Here is a 23796-nt window from a genome sequence, read left to right as displayed (position 1 = left end):
AGGACAGTCTTTCACCAGTGGACAAATCTGGCAAAATAACATCAAAACAGACAGACAAAGTACCAGCAAAACAGCCATGTCTCCTCAGTCCTTGGCAGCTCAGGGGGCAGGTCTCAAAAGTCCAGGGCAATTCAAAGCGGCCACCAGCAATCTCTTAGTCTCAATCCCTCCACGAGGTGCTGCTTCCAAAAAAGAACTTCCGCCTCTCTCTTGTCTCTCCAAATCTACATCACCAGCTCCTCCCACTTCAGGACTTTCTTTTCACATCAACAAGCCCATCCCACAGGTGGGATTAACAAACTCTGGGTTTTAATACAATCAATTTGAAAACCAAGCCAATACAGGGGAATCTTTAATTGCCATTACTATCACAGACACTTAAATGGTTTCATTTAGTTTCAGAGAGAGAGAGTGAGTGAGTGTGTGTGTGTGTGTGTGTGTGTGTGTGTGTGTTTGTATTTGAATTCTGCTGATCAGTGTTTTCTGGAATAAGATAATTTTTTTTTTTGCTTTTTTTGGAAGGCAGTTGGAGTTAAGTGACTTGCCCAAGGTCACACGGCTTGTGTGTGTGTGTGTGTGTGTGTGTGTGTGTGTGTGTTAAGTGTTTGAGGCTGGATCTGAACCCAGGTCCTCCTGACTCCAGGGTTGGTGCTGTCTATTCACTGCGCCACTTAGCTGCCCTGGAATAAGAGAATTTTTTAAAAATTGAGAGGTTTCCTATTTGTTTCTTAGGTGGTAAAAATCCATTTTTAATAAAGAACCATCTCAAACTCTGTGTTTTATTATATCAAAAATGATGCGAAGAGCCTTGAAAATGGCACATTTGATAGTATATGAGCATTCATAATTGAAAGACACTTTTATCAAAGTTTATATTTATATCTATTAATAGAAGAAAAAGTTAACTTAAAAATACATATTTTTCAAAAGGATTTTTTTCACTGTATATTATAGATAATAATATAGATTGGTGGTATGAAACTCGACTAGAAATAGGGACCACTGAATCATAAAAGAATCCCTCCTATCAGTATGTTGACTTAGAAAACCACATATTAATAATATCAATACTTTACTGTATTTTAAAAATTTTGTTAAATATTGCCCAAGTACATTTACATTCAGGCTTCACTTGGAATGTTTTGAGCTGTGGGTGTGGCCCATGGGTTTGACACCTTTCATGAAACTCTTGTTGAAATAAATATTTCAGTCATAACTATATTAATATTTTGTTTGCATAGTTTGGCAGTTTTGATTTCTAATTAGTTAATCTGTTATGTATTAAATTTCCCTTTGAAATGAACATTAATCCAGCATCTTAATATTTCATAGTGTTGTGGGTGGGGAAGGGAGAAGGTAAGGTTAGAGAGCCGAATGATTTCATTGGCTCCTGTCCCCCCAGGAGGCTGAACGACTGCTTCACGTTGATGACAGTGACACTGTGCACCTCCCCTTTGAAGGGGGTAGTCTCCTGCAGATTCCAGTCAAGGCCCTCAAGTACAGGTAGGAGTGAACTTTATTTTTAAATAATACATTTCCTATCCCTAGGAGAGGTTAGGTGACAAACTAAACAACAGTAAGTGCTTAATAAATGTTTCTGTATGAGTTATTTAATCAGCTTTCTAATATTCCTTTCAAGGGGAGGTTATTTAACCTTTTAAAGTTACTTATGAAACCTTTGGGGGTGGGTCTGTATTATGCCATCCTAATAATCAGTGTTGTCTTGGAGGGTACTCATGCAGTCTGGAAAAAGGGAGCTCCCAACAGAGCTCTGTCAAAGTCCAGAACTGGGTGGGAAGAAGGAAGTTTTCATTGGGGCATGCACTCTGTCTCAGGCCAGGCTTCTTAGTTATTCCTTTTTTTTTTTTCTAGGATGTGCAAATTTTTCTCTCAGGGATGCTTAACCCCCATATGGAGATTCCATGTAGCTTTGTACCCTCAACATAGATGGCAGAATTATTCTCTCCTAGTGCCCTCTCTCCCTGGAAAAGCTTTAGATAGCTCCATTCCTCAAGGATTATAGTCCTTCTAGTTAGAAAACTTGCTATCCATTTGCTGATGGAGAGATGAAGGGCTCAGAATGCTGAGATAAATTCTTTTTTGATGTTGCCGAAGTAGAAAGTTGTTTTAAAATGACTGGGCATATTTTGTAGGTTTGGCTTTGTTTGCATTGTCATTGGAGAGGGTGGGCTGGGATAGGAGGGTGAGAAAGCAGATTTGGGCTGATTAGAACACAATAAAATCTATATTAAAATTGATTATAATCATCAAGGCTGTGTAATTGCCTGGGAGCCTTGGAGTAAATGTTATTAGTGATTGCTGGTATGAAGAACTTGAAAAAGATTGTCATTAGGATTCCCTGTAGTGTTTAACAGTTTTAGTTTGGATATTTAATGATTTATATTTGTAACTTGAAAATTAAGTAATTTTATGTAAAATTTTGTCATGTAAACCATTGAATATGTATCCTTATGTTCGAATGTAAATTCTTGCTAGTTTTGAAAGGTAGGTAATCTGTTGTCCTCTAATTGGACTTCTTCAGTCCAAGAAGTCAGTGTGGCTCCAACCTTCCTTTCCATCTTTATTGCTCATTACTCTCCTCTATATACATGTCATGGACTCTCTTCTCTCTGTGCCTATTCACTGGCTGGCCCCCAATGCCTGGGCATGGACTTCTCAAACCTGGTTTCTTTAAGGCTCTGTTCAAGCCACATCTTCACAGAAAACATTTCTGGATTCCTCTGGCTTTCTTATGCCTAGTCCCAAACTTACTATTTAAGTATTTTTTGCATGTTGCACGTGTGTGTGTGTGTGCATGTACATACATACGTGATTTAGCCTTTAGCCAGACTATAAACTTTTTGGGTCCAGGGACTGTTTCTCTTTTGTCTTTGAATTCCTAGAGTCTAACCCAGGGCTGGGTATGTGGCAAGCGCTTTATGAATGCTTGCTGCATGTTTGGGTATGATGCGAAGGGGATTCTTGTTCAGCTATGGTTTGGACTGGAAGGCTTTTCGTTCTTTCCAACATATTCTGAGTGAAAACTGGAAAGTTACATGTTAACTATGTATACATCTGCTCTGGGTCGATCTAGTCTACTCTTGAGCCATTCCGAACTGAGAAACACTTTATAGTTTAGAGGAGGTATAAATTCTGTTCCTCTGACTAGTTATGAGAATCATTCATATTTAACAAGTTGTTTGGACTTATTTTGAGACTCATGTGGAGTTTCAGAAATACTTGTATCATGTAGAAGATGTAGATCTTTGCATTTTAGTGAATTAGCAATGAAATGATGCTTTTGGGAATCCCTGTGAAAGAAAGATGTGTTAAGTTACTGTTTTAACCAAGCTGTAGCCTCATTTCCATCATCTGCGAAATTCAGCTTCACCTTCATTTTTCAGGTAAGTTTTATTAATATATTTTTGTCACCATAGTTTTCTCTTCCCCTTTCTTTCTGAGAGCCATCCTATGTAACAAATTGTATTTTTTCCCCAGAATTTATTTTTAGTTTTCGGCATTTATTTCCACAATATTTGGAGTTCCAAATTTCGTCCCCATCTTTCCCCTACCCCCCACTCCAAGATGGCATGCATTCTGATTACCTCTTTCTTTAGTCTGCCCTCTCTTCTATCATCCCCCTTTCTCTCTACCCCTTTCTTGTAGGGCAAGATAGATTTCTATAATAGATTTCTATACACCCTTGCCTGTGTATCTTATTACACAGCTGCATGTAGAAACGATTTTTTTGACATTTGCTTTTAAAAACTTTGAGTTCTATATTCTCTCCCTTCATCTCTCCCCACCCACCCCCATTATGAAGACTAGCAATTCAATATACAATTCAACATGTGTAGTTATGCAAAACATTTGCATAATATTCATATCCATCCTATCCCACCCCCACTTATTCTATTTTCTCCTTAGACCTTGTCCCTTTTCAAAAGTGTTTGCTTTTGATTACCCTCTCCCCCAATCTGACCTCCCTTCTATCACCCTTTGTTATCCCCTTACCCCCTACTTTCCTGTAGGTAAAGCCAAATCCAGTGAGTAAGGGTGACTCATTCCCTTTCACCTCCTTCCCCTTTCCCTCCATTGTAAGTTTTTTCTTGCCTCTTTAATGTGAGATAATTTACCCTATTCTATCTTTCCCTTTCTCCTTCTCCCAATATATTCCTCTCTCATATCTTTTTTTTTCTTTTGGAGGGCAATTGGGGTTAAGTAACTTGCTCAAGGTTACACGACTAGTATTTTTGTGTGGGTGTTCAGTGTCTGAGGTCGGAACCGAACTTGGGTCCTCCTGACTCTGGGGCTGGCGCTTTACTCACTGCACCAGCTAGCCGCCCCCTTTGCTCATGTCTTAATTTTATTTTTTTTAGAGGGCAGCTAGGTGGTGCAGTGAATAGAGCACCAGCCCAGAAGTCAGGAGGACCTGAGTTCAAATCTGGCCTCAGACAGTTTAACACAAAAACTAGCCATATGACCTTGGGCAAGTCACTTAACCCCCAATTGCCCTACCTCCCCCCCCCCAAAGAAATTTTTTACATTGTTTTAGATAATCATCCCTTCATATTCAACTCGCCCTGTGCCCTCTATCTGTATATCTATATCTATCTCTTTCTCTCTGTCTCTCTCTCTATTCCCTTCAACTACCTTAATACTGAGAAAAGTTTCATGAGTTACAAATATCATCTTTCCACGTAGGAATGTAGACAGTTCAACTTTTAAAAGTCCATTGTAATTTCTCTTCCTGTTTACCTTTTCATGCTTCTCTTGATTCTTTTATTTGAGAGTCACATTTTCTGTTCAGTCCTGATCTTTTCATCAAGAATGCTTGAAAGTCTGCTATTTTATTGAATGTCCATTTTTTCCTCTGAAGTATTATACTCAGTTTTGCTGGGTAGGTGATTCTTGGTTTTAATCCTAGCTCCTCTGACCTCTAGAATATCATATTCCAAATCCTTTGATTCCTTAATATAGAAGCTGCTAGATCTTGTGTTATCCTTATTGTGTATCCACAATACTTGAATTGTTTCTTTCTAGTTACTTGCAATATTTTCTCCTTGACCTGGGAAACTCTGGAATTTGCCTACAATATTCCTAGTAGTTTTCTTTTTGGGATCTTTTTCAAGAGGTGATCAGTTGATTATTTCAATTTCTATTTTACTCTCTGGTTCTAGAATATCAGGGCAGCATTTCTTGATAATTAATTTTTTTTGTTTTTTGCTTTTTTGGAGGGGGGAAGGCAGGGCAGTTGTGGTTAAGTGACTTGCCCAAGGTCACAGGGCTAGTAAGTGTTAAGTGTCTGAGCAGCTGGATTTGAACTCAGGTCCTCCTGACTCCAGGGCTGGTGTTGTATTCACTGTGCCACCTAGCCGCTCTCCCCCCTTGATAATTTCTTGAAAGATGATATCTAGGCTTTTTTTGATCATTGTTTTCAGGTAGTCCAGTAATTTTTAAATTCTCTCTCCTGAATGTGTTTTTCAGGTCAGTGGACTTCCTTCCCTCCCTCCTTCCACCCCTTCCTCCCTTTCTCTTTTGGAGGGGTAGAAACAATGCAGTTGGGATTAAATGACTTGTTCAAGGTCACACAGCTAGTTAAGTGTTAAGTGTCAAGTGTCTGAGGCTGGATTTGAACTCAAGTCCTTCTGATTCCAGAATGGGTTATGATTTCTCATGAAGTCATTAGCTGCCATTTGCTTCATTCTGATTTTTAAGAAATTATTTTCTTCGGTGAGCTTTTGAATCTCCTCTTCCATTTGGCCAATTCTGTTTTTTAAAGCATTTTTCTTCTCATTGGCTTTTTGGACCTCTTTTGCCATTTGGGTTAGTCTGTTTTTTAAGTTGTTATTTTCTTCAGTGTGTTTTTGGGTTCCTTTAGCAAGCTGTTGACTTGTTTTTCATGATTTTCTTGCATCACTCATTTCTCTTCCTAATTTTTCCTCTACTTCTCTTAATTGATTTTCAAAATCCTTTTTGAGCTCCTCCATGATCTGTGACTAATTCATATTTTTCTTAGAGATTTTGGATGTAGGAGCTTTGACTTTGTTGCCTTCTTCTGATTGTATGTTTTGATCTTCTTTGTCACAAAAGTAAGATTCTATAGTCTGATTTTTTTCTGCGCTGTTTGCTTATGTTGCCAGCCAATTACTTCACTTTTGATTTCTTTGTCAAGGTAGGACTCTACTTTCTGAGTGGAGAGTGCTCTGTCCCAATTTTCAGGGGTTTTGTACAGCTGTTGTCAGAGCTACGTCTAGGCTCTTGTAAATTTTCCGTTATTCTAAAGTGATATAATCAAAGGAGGAGGGATTACTCCTCTCCTGGTCTGTGAGTGACAACAAGCACTCTTTTCTGCCTTGGAACTGTGAGGAGGACTCCCTCTCCACAGTCGCCACAAGCTCTGCCACGCCAGTATTCCTCATCCCAGGACCACTGCCCAAGACTGAGTTCCAGATCCAAGCAGGGCAAAGTAATAGAATCCTGCCTCAGCACCAGCAGTGAGATCCCTGCAATCACAGTCTGATCAGCCGCTTGATCTCCGTACCATCTATGGCCTGGCTGCTGCTGCAGCACCACCTCCATCTTTCTGGGACTGGGGCCGGAACATGGTCTTCTCTCACCCAGGTCTGACGGTTTCCCCACTGATCTTCTACTTTGTCTTTGGCCTTTGTGATTTGAGAAGTCTGGAAACCACATCTGCCAGTGATTCAGGCCCCTGAGGCCTGCTCTGACCAGGTCTGTGCTGCTGGCGTAGGCCATGCTGGACTGTGCTCATTCCTAGCCATGTACAATAGACCCTTCCTATTGGCTTTCTGGGCTTTGTTGGACTGGAGATAGGTTTCCCTCTGTCACTTTGTGGCTTCTGCTGCTCTAGAAATTGTTTAGAGTCGTTTTGTACAAGAATTTGTAGGGATTTGGGGGAGAACTCAAGAAAGTCCCAGCTTTTATTCTGCCATCCTGGCTCTGCCCCCATTGTATTTTTTTAAGACAAAAAGAAAAAGAAGAGGAAAAGTCAGCTTAGTTAAATAGTGCATTGAAAAAGTAGAAAAATATGTGCTATGGCCATACTTTTGTACCTCTCAGCTCTCCAGAATAAAGGGGTCTGGAGTATTTTCTCATATCTCTGCATTAGAAGAGCTGGTTCTTCACAATTTTGTAACAATCCCATTTGCATTTTTGTGTGTTTTTTTTTTTTCATTTATATTGTTGTAGTCATTGTGTATATTTTCTTGGCTCTGCTAACGGCATCACTTCATGCAGTTCTTTTCATGTTTCTCTTTATTCATCACACATATCAGTTCTTATAGCAGTTATATTCCATTATGTTCATGTACAATAATTTGTTTAGCCATTTCCCGTTCCATGACTGTCTTCTTTGTTTCCAATTCTTTACTATCACCAAAAAGTGATGGTATAAATATTTTGTTATATATGGGATTTTTCATCTTATCAACTGAGATCATTGGGTATGATCTCAATAATGGAATCTATGCATGAAATGATTTGGGCTTTTTAGTTACTTTATTTGAAAAATTCCCAAAATTCTTTCCAGCTGATTGACAGCTCCACCAACCATGCATCAGTATGCTTATTTTCCCACTATTTCTCTAATGTTGACTCTTACCATCTTTTGTCCACTTTGCCAGTTTGTAGGGTATGAGGTAAAGCTGCAGGGTTGCTTTGATTTGCATTTCTCTTATTAGTAATTTGGAGCATTCTTCCATGTGAGAAGTGTGTATCCACATGCCACTGACCCCTTCTGCATAGGGGAATGGCTCTTATATTCTCGGTTGTTTGTGTGCCTTGGACACCGAGCCCTCGTCATGGAAACTCGATGCACACTTTTGTCCTGTCTGATGGCTTCTCTTCGTATCCTAGGCGCACTGATTTTATCTGTGCAGATACTTTTCAGTGTCGTGTAATCAATAATCAAAGTTACTGATCTTATCTTTTATGGTCGATATTATCCCTTGTTTGGTTTAAGAATACATCTGCGCACAGTCGGGAGAGGTGTATGATTTTATTCTCTTCTGATTTTTTATCGTGTGATCTTTGGTATTAAAGACACATAGCCACGTAGGATGCCTTGGTCTAAGCCTCGCTTTTGCTAGGATGCTTTCTACTTTTCCCAGCAGGTTTTAGTCCACACTGGTTTATGGATCTCAATTGTTTTTGACTCTCCTTTGTCTAGTTTATTCGAATCGTTGATTGTATCTCTCTTTTTAAACTGATACCAGACGGTTTTGATGGCTGCTATTTACAGTATAATTTTAGGCCTGGATGTGCACATGTCATCATTCATGTCAATGTGATTTCAAGTTGTTCCTCAAAGTAACTTTATATTTTTAGTTCTGTGATTTTATTTTATTTCATAAATTTTTCTTAGAGAACTAATGGTATACCTACTTTCACCCTGCCTTATGATTCTTTGTTGTATTGTTCCCTGTCTCCAGTCATCATTCTCTTGATAGAGCTTGCTCTGATAGGCTTTTGAGAAATTTGAGTGTAAGCCGTATGTATGCTGAAGAGAAGAGGAGGCTGGAACTGCCCTAATCCTCATAGCATATAAAGTAAGAAGGAGCAGAGGAGAAAGATGAATATTGGACTTGGACCCTGGGGTTTAAAGCTCTGCATTCAAGTCAACGTCTTGTGACTAATATTAGTGTGATCTTGGAGGATAAGTCATTTCACTCCTAGAGCCCTGTTTGCTGTTGCTGTGATCCATGACTATGAGTTTTAGCCATCCAGGATGCTGGGGAACATTTCTTTGGGGGGGCATGTTAAAGAGCTTTGTATCATTTCTTTTGTCTCATTATGAGTCCGTCTAAAAAGTGAATCTTTCCTGAATTTTCCTGGACAATCAGATACCATGAATTTATTACATGTTTATTTTGCTCCAGGCTATGACAGTGATAGAATGGCAGGAAAAAGAACAAAGAATGAAAAGCATCACAGCATTGAACCTGTCTGTAAACTTGGATTTGGTAAGATCCATGTTCAGTGAGTAGACATCACAGCTCAGCAGAAGCGTGGGTCCTGGGGAGCTGGAAAGGACTTGGTAACCCAGAAATTTACTTTATCATTACATTCAAGATCAGCAAGAAATGCTATTTCATGAGTTACTTGATTGTCTTGTATTGCAGTACTGATGATAGGTATTTGCAAAAAGATCACTGAGAAAAGAATTGCAGCTTATATATCAATATTGGTTGCTGAGGATAAAAAAAAGATAAAGAAATTGTATGAGAAACTTAATAAAAACCCTCCAGAATAAATCATCGTACACTCTGCTGTTTGTTGACTTCAGTGCAAAGGTGGGAAAAGGTGAGGATGGCAAAAAAGTATACGGAAAGCCTTGTTTAGAGAAAAGGAATGAGCCAACTCTAAGACTTCTGGCCTATACAGAATTCTTCAAACATTTTCTGTCAGGATAATTTTCAGGAAATAATTGGTAGGCCCTAGCTATGGTGAGAGCTAAATAACAATAAAGAAAATGAAATATATTTCAAAAGAAAGAAAAGACTTGTTATTGTTTTAAGAGTTATCCCTGAAACTGCTTTCTGTGTTTGTTCAATCAGAATGCTGACTTCTCAGGATAGAGATCAGAATTAATAAAATTCAGAAAGAATAATCAGAAAAGAATATGGTATACAATTGAAAAAAATATGGTGTACAGGCTTACACTGTTAAATAATTATCAATAAAAAAGAGAAATAAACAGAAATGACCTTGATTCTGACATTTGACTGAGGGAAATCTCTTACCTCAGAAAGACTGAAAGATCCTAAAAAGCAACCTAGCAAACATTTGATTTATTTACCAAGCAGAGAGAAAAAAAGGGGCCAAAGGCAACAAACAGCACTTAGACTATAAACTCATTTATAAAGTCTTAAAAGAGAAGAACAATGAGCCTTATGAGCAGTATTGTTTCATAAAGTGTAAAAAAAAAAAGTCGTAAACGGTTTATCAGCTTTAAAAATTGTGGCAATTGACCCAGCTAAAACAGAAGCATCCCATTGACCTTTAAGGACAAAACTGGAAGGACAAGAAATAGAATTAAATGGACAAGATTTATAAAGATAACTAGTAACAATTTTTCACAGTTAAAATCAGTGCAATCACCACTCTTGGATCCTAAAATCACAGTCCTGCATGTTTTCATAGTAGAGGTGAAAATATCACTAAAGAGAAGCAGCACGGAAAATCAGTAGGATTTGAGCAAGAGTGTATATAGGAGATCTGGTTGATGGAGAAACAATCATGAAAGCACTGAGTGATTAAAATGCAAGACATGTGAAGGAGGGAGGATAATGAAGGCCTGGGAAGAGATCAGGCCTTATTAACACTAGATAATATTAATGGAACTATCAACATTGTTGGCCAACACAGAATTTCTGTGAAAGTCGTTATACAAAAATTGAGGATATCCTTGGAATTTGTCAGTAGGGGGAAATCTTTTGCAAGTGATAATCAAGTGAAAACATCTTCAACATTTCAGAATTTATTGGAAGATTAGGGAATATAATATCTCACTAGTCTTACTGTGAGAACATGAACAAAAGCATTTGTTTTGGTAAAACAAAAAGGCCTCTTTTCTAACAAATTGTGTCTCATCGATAACATCAGAATCATTCATGATAAAAGCATAGAACAGTGCTGTTCAGTGATCCTTTTTGATCATAATTATCAGGCAGATTATAAACAGGGCCATGTATATCACCTATGTGATGGAGATCGAGGTCAAAGGACAAATGGATGAGGAACTCTGTGGATAGGGAGATCTTTTGGAAGGCCTGCTTATGGTGTGCTAAAGACATCAAGCCCCTGAATGGTGCAGAACCTTCTTCAGTAGATCTGTAATTAAAAGTTTTCCTAGGCCATTCAAACAGACAATACCAAGTGGATAAAGAATGGTGTTGGGCATGCATTTGGAAAGGGCAGTCTGTCACATATCACTTGTGTGTATGTGAGACAGGCAATGCTGATACAGAGAGATTTGGCCCCATAGTTGAAAAGGAAGAGGAGTGCAGGCTGAATTGCCTTCAGAGAATGGAAAAGAACCTCTATTGACCCCTTTTCCCATGGCAATAGATCCATCTTATCACAGCACCGTTCTGTCGGTGTTCCTGTGCAGTAGCAAAGCACCGGGCTCTGGCTGTCTGTGAAGACTCGGTGAATGTCTAAGAGGCAGCGGGGAGGTGCATGGTCTGTGTGAGAGGCTGAGTCTGAGAAGGAAGGAAGAGCTTTGAAGAAGGGAGTGAACAGTCTCCAGGCATCCCATGACAGGGAGGGGAGACACAGACTGCTTCTGTGGCAGGGCTGAGGGAGGGATAGCCAGTGCACAGACGGGAGAGCTGAGGAAGGCCCTCCCCATGTCGGGTGGCTCCTGTGTGTTAGACTCGTGAGTCACACTGGATGGGCAGGCACAGGGGGGCTGCAGTGAGCACTAAGTGGAGGGAACTCCCCAATAATGATGTCGTGGATTCAGTTGAGTATGAGGCCAGCATGAGCATGCAAACAAACCCCAAGATGTTTGCTCCTGTGGAACTTATTATTTTAAAGATGGGGCTTGTGTATGTGTGAGGAGTGCAGTGGATGGACAGCTTGGGCAGCGTGGAAGTATGAGTAAATACAAAGTAAATGCCAAGTCCGTTTTGTGGGGGAGATCAAGAAAGGCTCCTTGTAGGAGATGGCACTGGGACTGAGCCTTGAGAAGGAGCTCGGCATCAAGCGAGGGAGAGGTAAGAGGGGAGCATTTTCCTGGTCTTGGGGGACAGACGGCCTTTGCAGAGGTGTGGAGGTGGGAGATGGGATGTCATGAATGGAGGGAAGGGCTGCAATGTGTAATAACCTTGGGAAGATAAGCTGGAGTGAGAGTATGAAAGGCTGTAAAGGTGAGAGGAGTTAGGATTTTACTTAAACCGTAAGGACCCCCTGGAGAGTGACATGGTTTGACCCGTGTGTTAGGAAAGCCCCTCTGGTTACTGTGTGGAGGATGGACTGGAGAGAGAAGCAGCTAAATGGGCTATTGCAGTCGTCTAGGATGTGGGGCTGTGCGGAGAGGAGGAGGCAGATGAGAGAGGGGCTGAAGGAAAACATTGCTTAGATGTGGCTGGTCAGAGAAAGGGAACAATTGATTGTACCTTGTCAGAAATGGGCAATTTGGGAGAGGGGTGGGTTTGGGCTGAGAGGTGATCATTTGGTTTGGATGTATTGAGTTTGAGATGCCTGTGGAACTACCTGTCAGGAAGCATCCAGCAGGCATGTGGGTACCAGTGCGCTCTGGCCGTCCTCAGGCTGCTGTTCATATTAGGTAATTCCTTGAGGACATCTTGCTCCTGTTCTTTGAGGCTGATTACGTATCGCTGTTTGCTCATATGCCCGTGAACCTTTCCATTGCCCTCTGATATTCAGTTTTAGTTTTTTGGAGATTGTTCTCATCCATGATTCGCTGGTATCCAGAAACACTGTATGTTGGTAGTAAAAGTTGGACCTTTGAATTCATGGGAAGCTTGGAGTCATTTTCCTCTTTCACTTCCTGAGGGGTAGTTGAGCCCTCTCTCTGCTGCCTCTTGTTCAATTCTTATTCAAAGCACCTTTGTGCTTCGCCCTCTGGACTGACTGTCCTAGGTGAGCATGCTTATGGACAATACTCTCTAGGTGTCCATACCACTGCATAGTGTAACCTGGGCAGTGACCATTTGTCGTCTCTTTATCTTTCCTCTGTGGATGGTCGGGCCAGGCTCCTGAGCTATGACAGATCTCTTCCCCAAGTAACTGTGATGTCTTTTGGTGTGCTGCAGTCAGCACAGTGTCACTAGGCACAGGAAAGCCTTTACAGTTGGGTCTCATGCTGCACTGCCCCTGTCCTCAGGGCAGACATCTTTGTCGAGCATCTCTCTTTTTCTTTATGTCTTGTCTAATGTTTATGATCAGAGTCATTTTTGTGCAAAGGGGAACTTTTCCCATGACAACACTTCCTTAATGACCTTTCAGTGCTTCATTTCATGAACTGAATTTAGCTTAGAAGTTAATGGATTCTGTAAGTAAGAACATTTTTCATTATCTTGTTTTGTCTTGAAGTTACAAGTTATTTGGTTACATGCATAATTAAATGCATAATTTTTGTGAACTTCATGGTTAAATTCGAACGACTTCATTTCTATATATTTGTACCTATCTTTTACCCTACTTTTCCAAATCCTTTGTGATGTCTAAATGGGACTAAAAGTCTTGAAGTAGTTCTTTCAAATAAACATACTGTGGGAGATTTCACAATCATTTTCTCAAAATATTGTTGGGATAATATTATAGCATTCATATTTGTTGTGATGCATATAAATGTAAATTCATGCACAGGTTATTATGACCCTAAAAAGGGGGGAGGGTGGATGAGCAAATGGTAGCATGCATAACATATAGTGCATTGTTAAGCACTGACATTTTCCCTAGTTCTTTGTTCATTTATTTGGGTCACATACCCCATCCTCCCTCCCCAGACTTCTTCCCAAGCTGATGAAGGGTTGTCCTTGTGAATTTCAATACTTAATCAAGTCTGTGATGTCATTTTGTGTTAATGCTCCCTTCATCAATGCTGATCTTAGCCACAAGAGACAGTGAACATTGGAAACTTGATGATACTGTCTTTGAATAGTGCAGTCTATCCTCATCTTTAACGGATTCCTAAAATATTAGAATTGGAAAGGACGGCAGTGGCCATCAGACCTTTGCTTGAATGCCCCTCTCCCAAAGCTGCCCATTTCATTTTGGAATAGCTTGAATTGTCGTATTAGGACATTTTTTCCTTTATCAAGCCTCAATTCAAGCCGCTTTTTTACTTCTGCCCCTTGAGATAGAAGAAGTGCAGCTAATCTTCCACATGACTTCTACATTTTTGAAGATGGCTAGAATCTTCCTTTCCTCCCTTCTCTTCCTAGTTCCTCCAAATGATACTTAGATGGCCCTGCCTTGAGACCCTGGATTCACCACCTTGATTATCTGTCCTCCTGGACGCGGTTCTTTATTTATTACTGTCCTTCCTTAAATGTGGTACCCACTGCTGACCAAACTGCCTTAAGGGTAGCCCAAGCAGGAGAGAATACAAGGAATGACACAAGTAACCTGCAATCTTTTTCATATCTAGAAATGTCCTCTCTGGGCTTTGCTTCCTACAGGATGTTTGTGAGCTTTTATGCATAGTTTTAGAATCTTGTTTTAGGCCTTTTAAGTGTATTGGTGACTTTGATGGCAGCCAGCATTATGTACACGTAGTCTGGGTCACAAGCAACATTTGCACTTTGCCAGGTACCACATGCTAACCAACAAGTGTGTTTGTTCTCCAGTGTTGATCCTTCAGTTGTTAACATATCAGATGAAATGGCCAAAACTGCCCAGTGGAGAGCCCTTGCCATGAGCACCGAGAGCGCCAAAGTGTCCAGGCCAAGTATGAGGTAGCTATGATCATCTCCTTGCCTGTGTTCTGATGTAGCATTTTACCTGTGACTCCAGTGATGGTTGTGAGGAGAAAGGACACAGACTCCCTCTCTCTCCCTCCTCTCCTTCCCTCTTCTCTCTCCCCTTCTCTCTCTCTCTCTCTCTCTCTCTCCCTCTCCCTCTCCCTCCCTCTTCTCTCTGTCTCTCCTTCCCTCTTCTCTTTCCCCTTCTCTCTCTCTCCCTCTCTCTCTCTCCCTCTCTCTCTCCCTCCCTCTCTCTGTCTCCCCCCCCCCCACACACACACACTGTCTTTGAACCATTGTGCTCTCGTGGCTTCTCTCTGGCTCTTTCATGTGTTCCTTCCTGATATCTTTGGGTCCCTTTCTGCTGTCACCACCCCAGGGGCAAAGAAAGGGAGAGTCTCTAGAGCCTCAGTGACTCAGTTGGAGGTATTTTCTTTTCTGGCAATAGCTCCTCGTCTGCTGTGCTCTGATACACGATTTAAGCTCACGGAGAAAATGCTGAGGTACAAGGAGTATGTTCTCTACTGTTCAGCGGCACCTGGTTACAACATCCTCTGTGTTCTCCCTGTATAGTAGGAGGCTTCTTTAGTCCCTGGGCTCATAGTTCTTGCCTGTCTCTTTCTCCCTCCACTTGTAGTTCTTGGCTGAAATCTCATTTGCAGACCTTTGGGCTCCCAGAGAAGTGGAGTCTTTGCTTCTCTTTCACCAGGGGAGGGGGGGGGGTCGGGGGTCACAACTGCCTTCACGGCAGCAGCTTTGACCTGTTAGCCTGGTGGATTTCTCTCTTGGCTTTGCCCACAGGAAGTGGCTGCCTGCTAGCCTTTGAGATCTTTCCTCAGTTTTACTTGGCTGGCCTGCCTGTGCTGGCACATCTGAGTTCCTTCCTTCTGGCTCCTTGTTTTTGTTCTCACCTGTTTCTTGTCTGTGCTCCCGAGTCTCCTGTAGGGGACTGTTTGTTCCAGCTCATCCCTCACCCCTGCCCTCTTTTCTGAAACCCCCACTGAACTTACTTGCCTCTCAGCTCCCTACAGCTCATCCTTCCCTCTTCACCTTTCCTCTCATCCTCCAGTCCGCATTTTGGCCCTGTTTGGACAAGCCCTAGGTAAGTGCGCATTGACCTCGTAAAAGATAACCACATCCTGCTTCTGGGGAATTCTTCCTTGTCTTCCTTTATACATTGCCTTTGATCACATCCAGCTCTGCCTCTCATTAGGATTTCACATTTTTGAGGAGTGGGGCATTTTTTGTCACAAAACATACAGAGTATTATCTGAAGGTGTTTTGTTTTTTTAATTATTAAAATTGAGGTCAGCAGGTCATTTTAACCAGCATGGTACCTTCTCAATATGTGTTGTAGTGCTTTACATGTATGTGAGAGCAATGTCCCGACATGTCAGCACTATCAGGATTTTTGTATGTGTGCTTTCCTTCAGTCCATATTATACAAGGGGGTGCACTTGGGACAAACCCAAAAATGGTTTTCTGTTCCTTAAAGGTATAGCATATATATGCCTACCGTGCACAGTACTTGCCAGGTTGAATTGAGGAAAATTACTGGTCTTTTTCACCTATTATACTGTATTTTCAGAATTCCTCCAACTATGATTTGTTAGTAATATAATATTTTAAATTCTTTTACTAATAACTTTTTGAATATTTAGTAGAAATATTAAGTTTTTAAAAGATTGATCAGTATTCAGAGTTAAATATTACTGAGTACAGAAATCCAACAAAAATTAATCAAGCCGGGGCAGGGGGGGGCAAGGGGCACAGTGAGTAAGAGCGCTAGCCCCGGCGGCAGGAGACCCGGGATTGATTCCAGCCTCAGTCACTCAGCTCCCACACACAATAGCTGGCCGTGTAACCTTGGGCAAGTTACTTAACCCCAACTGCTTAAAAAAAAAAATTAATCGAGCCTGCTTGTGTATTGAAGGGTGGTAGAGGGCTCCTTCTCAGGCAAATAAAGAAGGTGTGAATTTTGTTTTACCTTTTAAAAATAATGAACTGTGGTTTATTAATTCCTTCATTCTGGTCAACAATAGACATTAGATTCAGGAGTAATATTGTTTTCAACTAAGATTTACTGTTATTAAATTAGCCTCAAACAGTGCTCCAATAATAGCCAAGCTCATGAGTTCACAGTGACAGTGGCATCCTCAAGTTGTTGAATGTTTCATATGCAGAGCTGACTTCATATTTTATGAAGGATTCTTGATAGCTTAAGAGTTGCCATTTAATGAAATGTGCCCTGTTTCTATTTTTAAACCCTTCATTATTATTCTTTGTTTTAAATAGCCCAGAAAAACCAGTGAGTGTGAAAATAAATCTCGAAGATGAACCTACAAGGAAATATGTGGATGCTGAAACTTCATTATAGAACTAAACGAAGAAGAATTATGTTGTGTATGTGTGTGTTGTGTGTTTGTATAGACTGTTTTGGGCTGCCGGACCACCAAAGTCTGACTCCTGTGCTTTCGAAAGTGTTTGCCTTGTATGTTATGAGCACAGTAGTGACTGTATATATGATGAGGTGGGTCTCTTGTGAGTAAGGTACATAGTTATTAATTATCCTTTGAATATTTATTCGGTTAGAAAAATTATTTTTCAGTTTTGAAATAGGAAGATGTGGGGAAAAGCATAAATGTATTTTTTTCTTGAAAATCTCTACGTGTACCTAAAGTAATCAACCTTAGTTTATATTTGTCCATATATTTATTATTGAGAGCTCTCTGTGAATTTTAACCTGAGTTATTTAAAAATTTCACCTTTTCTCCAATTACTGTTTTGAGTTTCATGGAAAAAAGTGAAGCTTTTTTGTTGGTTTTTATGAAACAAAAGGTAGCGTGCATGTTAGGTGACAAGTAGCATCTTGGTTTTCCTCTGGTTTTGTGGCATTCTTTATGCAGGTGGCCATGTTGATACTCCCCAGAGATGGATTTTTAGCCATAGAGGTAAATGTGAAATATTTATTAGAAGATTTGTATTTATGACCTTCACTTTTTTAATCTGTAAAGAACAGTAACAACAACAAAAATCCATCCTCTGTTTTCCAGCATAATACCCAAGTGAAAATGTAGGTGATTTTAAAATAGACTTTTACCCCCACACCAGTGTTAGCCATGCTGTGCACTCATGATGATCACTCCAGATGCTCGTCTAAAACAGCCGTTTTCAGTAGTTTGGAGCCTGTCAGGCCTTACTTCAGTCTTTATTTTTTTCATGAATCCTTGTGATTACAGTAGAGCATCACATATCTGTTAGCTGTTCTCTTCCTTGTGTGTCAGGAAAACATGTGTAAAGGACATGTTCTCTCCTCCCATAAAGCGTTTTTTGCTCTCATCTTCTTAGAATGTTTTAGTTTAGTATCAGGTTCAGTTCTTGATTATTTTTCATTTAGAAAGACGTGTGATTAAATAATCAGGAGTCAGAATTCTGGAATGGGTTTATGATCAGTATTACCTAATGGGCTCTTAAGAATTACCTTGGATTTTCTGTTTACATTTCCATTCTTTCCACTGTACAGAACATATTTAATACAGTGCTAACCTTGGTTTTGTTTCTAAACATTTTATTTATTTTAATTGGTGTAAAGATTAAATTCTGTACAAAAATTTAACGTAATGCATATACAGTAGAGTAAATGTGTTAATGTAAAAAATAGTTGGCTCTCTTACATTTATGATTAATTCCCTGAAAGAATACAGTTGAAAAATTTCACAGATTTGATATTAAACACTGCCATGTTAGTGTTTTTCAAGGAAATTAAACATTTTTATGTAAAGCTCAGACTATTGGTGACATGCCTACTTATGACTTGGATTATTACTCTTTTTTTTTCTTTGCCTTTTTCTTTTAAGTTTCTTTTTACCCAAGCCAGCAAATCTTCTTGGTCATCTTTTACATAATCTTTGTTTGGAGTTGTTTGGAGTTAACTCCTAACATGAAATGAATAAACATTGTTGTTACTAAACCTGTAGGACTGGATGAATGGGGTTGCGCAACTGACTTGGCAAGAGGATAACTGACAAAAAACAACCCTGTTTTAAGTTAGTATTGAAAGATATAAAATGGTGGCAGTGACACAAAAACCCAGCTCGATCTGATAGTCCGAGATTTCTTTGTAATGAAGGTGGAATGAGTGGTGTGGAGGCCAGAACGTGCAGCGCATCAGAGATCATGCTGTAGAGACTGGAGCCAAGTGTAAAGGCGTGTTTCAGACTCTCCAGAGCTTACTGGTGACTGCTGTTTAATGCACAAACAAAAATGCTTCCCTTTGATTATTTCAGGATTTTCTTCTCTATGTCTTTTTTAAGTCAATACAGAAAAATCATAAAGATTATGATTATGAACCTCAAATGAAAGGTTAGAAATGTAACTTCTTTTTTTCAGAAGGCCAGACTGCCAGCATTTGCTCATGTCATTTTTGGCCCTCTTGAATAAGGGAAGAGTGTTCATTACTCTACCAGCAGTTCATTTATAGAACATTATCCATGGTGCTTGTAACTCACTGTACTTCCATTTAAATAATTCTTCTTTACTTTCAACAGTATAATCATTTACAGAGACCCAATTACTTGCTATTCATCTTAAACTTTTTAAACATCTTGTATTGGGTGCTAGGATTTCCTCCTAGCCTTCTGAACTTGGATGTGGAACATCAAAGGGGTCATAATCCAGGCCATTTTATTGGAGGTAATTTTTAAATTTAAAGGGAAAAGTGCCCTGGGATCATAGTGTTTTAGTGATTTTGTTTAATTATGTAAAGTAATTACCCTTGTGCCAGAAAAACCATGAATTTCAAAACACTTTACATTCAAAATCATTTTTCCGTGTTCTTCATGGTTGGTATTTTCTACTTTGTCTAAACTACTTTGACAAATGTTTAGGACCTGATATGAGTACTCCATAAAAGACCAGTGGTAACTCATGGTTAAGTAATTTACTGCTTAATTTATTTTATTTTAAATGTTATTTTCTCCACTGTTTTAAAAAGAAAAATCATGGATAGAATATGCATTATAAGACAGTGAAGGACATGACTTGCTTTGTGTAGATAAAAATGTTGCCTTAATGGGTGTAAATGAGCAGTAGTAATTACTATGCACTGATTTACCTCAGGGTTCAAAATAGTTAAGCCAATCTATAGTCCATTTTGAAAATAAATGAAAAGAAATAATCCAGCACTTTCTTGATGCCATTGGTTGCCAGGGTTGGAGCTTTGTGCTACTGAATATACCTGGCTGCTCGAGCCACCTCAGGACATTCCTCTCACTTTCCTCTGATTGTTTATTTATAGATGTAGAATATGATAAGACCAGATTTTGAAGAACTGAGGTTTAGCTATCTTCTGAACAGTCTTTTGTTCTTAATTAACCATACAAACTTTCTCATAATAAAAAGGACGATTCTCTATTTTAGTTTTAGTAGATATGCTGAAGTCAATCATTCATTTTTTCCCCTGCCTTTTTTGGGGGGTGGGGCGGGGTTGAGATAGTTCTGATCTTCTAAACTATTGGGGTTTGTTTTTTTTTTTTTTGGTATGTTTTTAAGGAAGAAAAAAAGCAGTGACATTCAAAATGTTCATACTTGCCAAGTCTTTGCAAAATTTGTAGGACTTAATTTAAATACACAAAACGCAGGTATTTTAAAAAGCATATTTCTGTACCCATAAAAAATATCAGCCAATTCAATTAGCCAAACTTTCTTCAAGCTCCAAAATGCATGTATATGTATATACGGTAACTTTTGCCCTTTCATTTGGCAGGTTCAAAGTTCTGTTAAAAAGCTATCTGAAATTGAGGGTGTAATCTGAGAGCTTGCTACTTTTAAGGGGGTTGTATTGTGTACATAAGTTCTGTAAATGTGCTAAGCAATTTAAATGGTGAGTTTTTAAATGCACAGATTTCACATGTTTAGGCCATTAATACCAGGATGATTCTAGTTTTCTTTTTATGTTAATTTAACATTTTAAATTACTCATGTAGATCACATTGTATGCAGTACAAATGTGAAAGATATCTTTTGTTTTATACCAACAATAATTTATTTTCTAGAAAGTAAATTTAAGACTTCAGGGACATTTGGAGTCTGGAATAGTGTTCTAAATGCAAAAATTGTCTAGTGATATTTTAATATAAAGTGCTTTTATTTGATAAACCTTTAAAAAGTGTCAGTTGTAGGAAAACCATTAGTTTAAATGGAATAAAGATTTTTTTATGAATTAGCACATTCTGACATTCTAAGCTGACTTAGAGTAATGTGTTAAACACCTAGTTTCCTTTTTTAAAATCAAATTTATGAAAACAATGATTCACTTGGTATTTTTACCTGTTTTTCTTTTGTTGATACATTGTATGTGATTTTTTTTTGTGTGTGGGGGTGTTTTCTAATGTTCAGCACATTCAAGTGAACAGAAATTGAATTTTAGTGTTCATTTATATACTATTTGGTAACGTGTAATTACACAGTACAGTTCCAATTTTTTATGACTTTTATAATTACAATAGCATTTTTTGTTTTGTAATAAAATCCAATGCAAGGTAAATCTTCCTCTAAATGTAGAACTGATATTTTGTTTGTGTGAAGTACATGTCTCTCCAACATGTCTATAATGTGAAAAATCCTGCCTTTCAAATTTGTTTTATAATTATTAGAAGAAAACTTATTTTTTTGAAATTTGACAGAAGCAATAAAAGTCTACTGAACTTTGTTGAATGTTTTTTCTTAATTTGTATCCTAATTCTGGTGTTAGGGAATCTATTATGAGCATGGAATTTGGAGGATGAGGAAGAATGCTGGTGAGGGAAAATGAATTCAGATTTTCTCCCTTTCTTGTGAAGGTAATTCTAAAGAAGGAACCAGGAGATAGATGAGGAATAGATGTGGGGAAAGGCCCCGCCCTTTCCTCCAGTGACTTGGGATTGGTTTTCCTCCACCTCAGAGCCTAAGAAGTTCACATAGAAGCTCAGCTGTTAGAGACCTCTTCTCATTTCCATGCCTTTGAAGCATAACTGTCCGTCAGCTTCCAGGTTTGGGTTTGTTTGGTGCAGGTCAGGCAGGATTCCAGAGCATGCTGATTGCATCATAACTTCTAGGTTCACCTGTCAACTTCAGCTTCCAAGCGGTTGAGCTTTTATTAAGAATCAGATCACCCTGATTGAGGGAGGGGGTTGGTTCCCGATGTTTTTTTCAAATTTGGGCATCAAGATGACTGCAATCAAGAAGGTTATTTTAGACCTTCTTTTAAAAATGGTTTTTGCCAAATCCTGAGGCATGTGATTCAACTGATTGTGCATGCTTGCTTGTACTGGCTGCTGAGCCTGCTCAGCTGCCCTCTTTTAGGAAGGGCTCTGCATCTGCTATCTAAGCCCTTCAAAGCTTAGTTCGAAACTGGCCTTCCCTATAAGTGATATCTGATAGAATGGAGCGTTACCATTCCTGTGAGTAGTTCCTGTGGGTATGTCCTAGCTCTGACTAGCCTGTAAAGCTGTTGGAGAAGTTGTATTAGCATGCTTATGAGTGCTCATGGTTGTTGCTTCCCAAAGTCCCAGCCCATACTTGCCTGTTAACCTGCTACGCCATGGCATATATCAAACCAAGTCAGAGAAAGGGACACGGTAGTATTAGATTGTGCAAGAAAAGTGAGAACACTGTTTCCTAAAGTGCTTCCAGAGTTTCTAGGAAAATTAGCTCTGTCCAGCCCACCACCAATTTATTAAGCTTTGTATACGAAGCATTGCCCTAAACTCCTACCCTTAGGCTGCCTCCCGGTCCTACCGGAGTCCTCAAAGATGGTGCACAAATTGGAAATGGAGTAATGAATGGGGACTAAATAACGTAAGTTAGGCACTAACCAGTACTGGGTTGGTAGCAGGTTAATGGTTTTTTTGATCAAAGCAATCCTCCCCACCCATCAGTCGACAAGATTTATTAAGAGATTACCATGTGCCAGGCACTGTGCTAACCCAGCAGATACCAAGCAAAACCATTCTCCGCCCTCCAAGAACTGGGGGAGACTACGGGTACACAAGTAGTGATAGAGTAGAGGGAAGGAGGGAGCCTTAAGATCAGGAACTTGGCTTTAAGAAAATGATATAGCTGCATTTCAGAAGTGGTTTTCTTTGTAGCCCTCTTGCATTTTCTGCATTTGTGAAAACCTGAGAAAGGGGTCCATAGGCTTCCCCAGACAGCCAAAGTGGCACATTAAACAAACAAACAAAAAAAAAGGTTAAAATCTCTTGGAGAAAGCACTAGCACTTACTTGGAGAGTGAGGGGATGGAGCGGCGCAGGTGCCGACTAATAGGCGCTTAATAATGCTTGTTGACTGATGGAGGTGGAAAGGACTTGCTTGCACTGATAAAATTACCCATACCCCAAATGGGAAAGCTGACGGCGCATCATAGGGGCCATGTTTCTGAGCCCCGAGCATCCCTCGGAGGCTCCGGGGATGCAGAAGATGCTGGCTCTGTTCCTCCCCCAGAAGCCGCGTCGGACCCGGCAGAAGCCAGTGCCGGGAGGTGGGTCATTACCGCCCTCCCCCGCCCAAGAGAGCTGCTTCCGACGCCGCCGCAGATTCAGGCAGACCCCCCTGGGGCGCAGCCTCGGTGCGGCCCGAGCCGCGGCGGGGCCTCCGGCCCCAGAGCGCCGCCCTCCTCGCCTCCCCCGGCCGCCCGTCGGGCCTGGAACCTGAGCGTTCCCCCGGTGCCATGGCAACCGCGAAGCCGGCGTCACCCGTCGCCATGGCGCCGCGCACCCCGCAGCACGCCGGCTCGCGATTGGACGGCGGGGGCCGGCCGAGAGGAGGAAGGCGCCTGGGCATTGGTCCGGCGGGCGCCGGTTGGTGGCCCCCAAAGTGGCGTTCGGCTGACAACCAACGGCGGCGCTGGCGGCGGTGCCCCCGGGGCTGAGGGGCAGCGGAGGCCGGGAGAGAGGCCCGCCCGGGGCCGGGGAAGGGAGGGGGGTGGGACGGCGGCGGCTGGCCGAGCATGGAGAGCGGCGGATCGGCCTGAAGGAGGGTGGCCTCCCCGCGCCAGGTGAGTGGGGCCGGGCCGGCGCAGGCGGGCGGGCGGGCGCAGACCCACTGCGCGGAGGAGGAGACTGAGGCGCGAGCCTGCGAGACGGGGCTGAGGCCGGCCGCTCCTCGGCCTGGGCTCCGGCTCCGGCACTCGGGGCTCCAGGGGTCACGCTTTTCGGCCCCCAAAGGCGGGCGCTCGTCCGGGACTCAGCGGGGTGCGTGGGGGCGCTTTCGGGCAGCCCAGGGCCGAGTCTGCTGTGGCCAGACTGACCTACCGGCAGGGCCTGGAGCGGGTCCAGCAGCCGAGACCGGACCCCTCCCCCCCC

General features: G+C 41.0%; 1 protein-coding gene across 6 annotated transcripts in view; it reads left to right on the top strand.

Moving 5' to 3' along the window:
* Positions 1-21165, top strand: part of SLC4A7 (solute carrier family 4 member 7) — a 133481-nt gene extending 112316 nt beyond the window's left edge. For 4 of the 6 annotated variants that reach the window (XM_069088534.1, XM_069088528.1, XM_069088531.1 and 1 more), the window contains 3 exons: positions 1403-1503; positions 14343-14450; positions 16752-21165. In XM_069088534.1, the coding sequence (XP_068944635.1) occupies positions 1403-1503; positions 14343-14450; positions 16752-16833 (291 nt within the window). In that variant the 3' untranslated portion in view covers positions 16834-21165. Of the gene's footprint in view, positions 1-1402; positions 1504-14342; positions 14451-15477; positions 15559-16751 lie in introns of all 6 variants that reach the window. The other 2 variants (XM_069088533.1, XM_069088532.1) reach the window with 2 other exon arrangements.
* The last annotated feature ends 2631 nt before the right edge of the window (positions 21166-23796 follow it).

This window comes from Petaurus breviceps, unplaced genomic scaffold (genome assembly GCF_028583685.1).
Source record: "Petaurus breviceps papuanus isolate PSGF00001 unplaced genomic scaffold, PetGlider_PUasm1.0 185, whole genome shotgun sequence".
NCBI lineage: Eukaryota > Metazoa > Chordata > Mammalia > Diprotodontia > Petauridae > Petaurus > Petaurus breviceps.
This window is presented reverse-complemented; position numbering and strand designations above follow the sequence as displayed.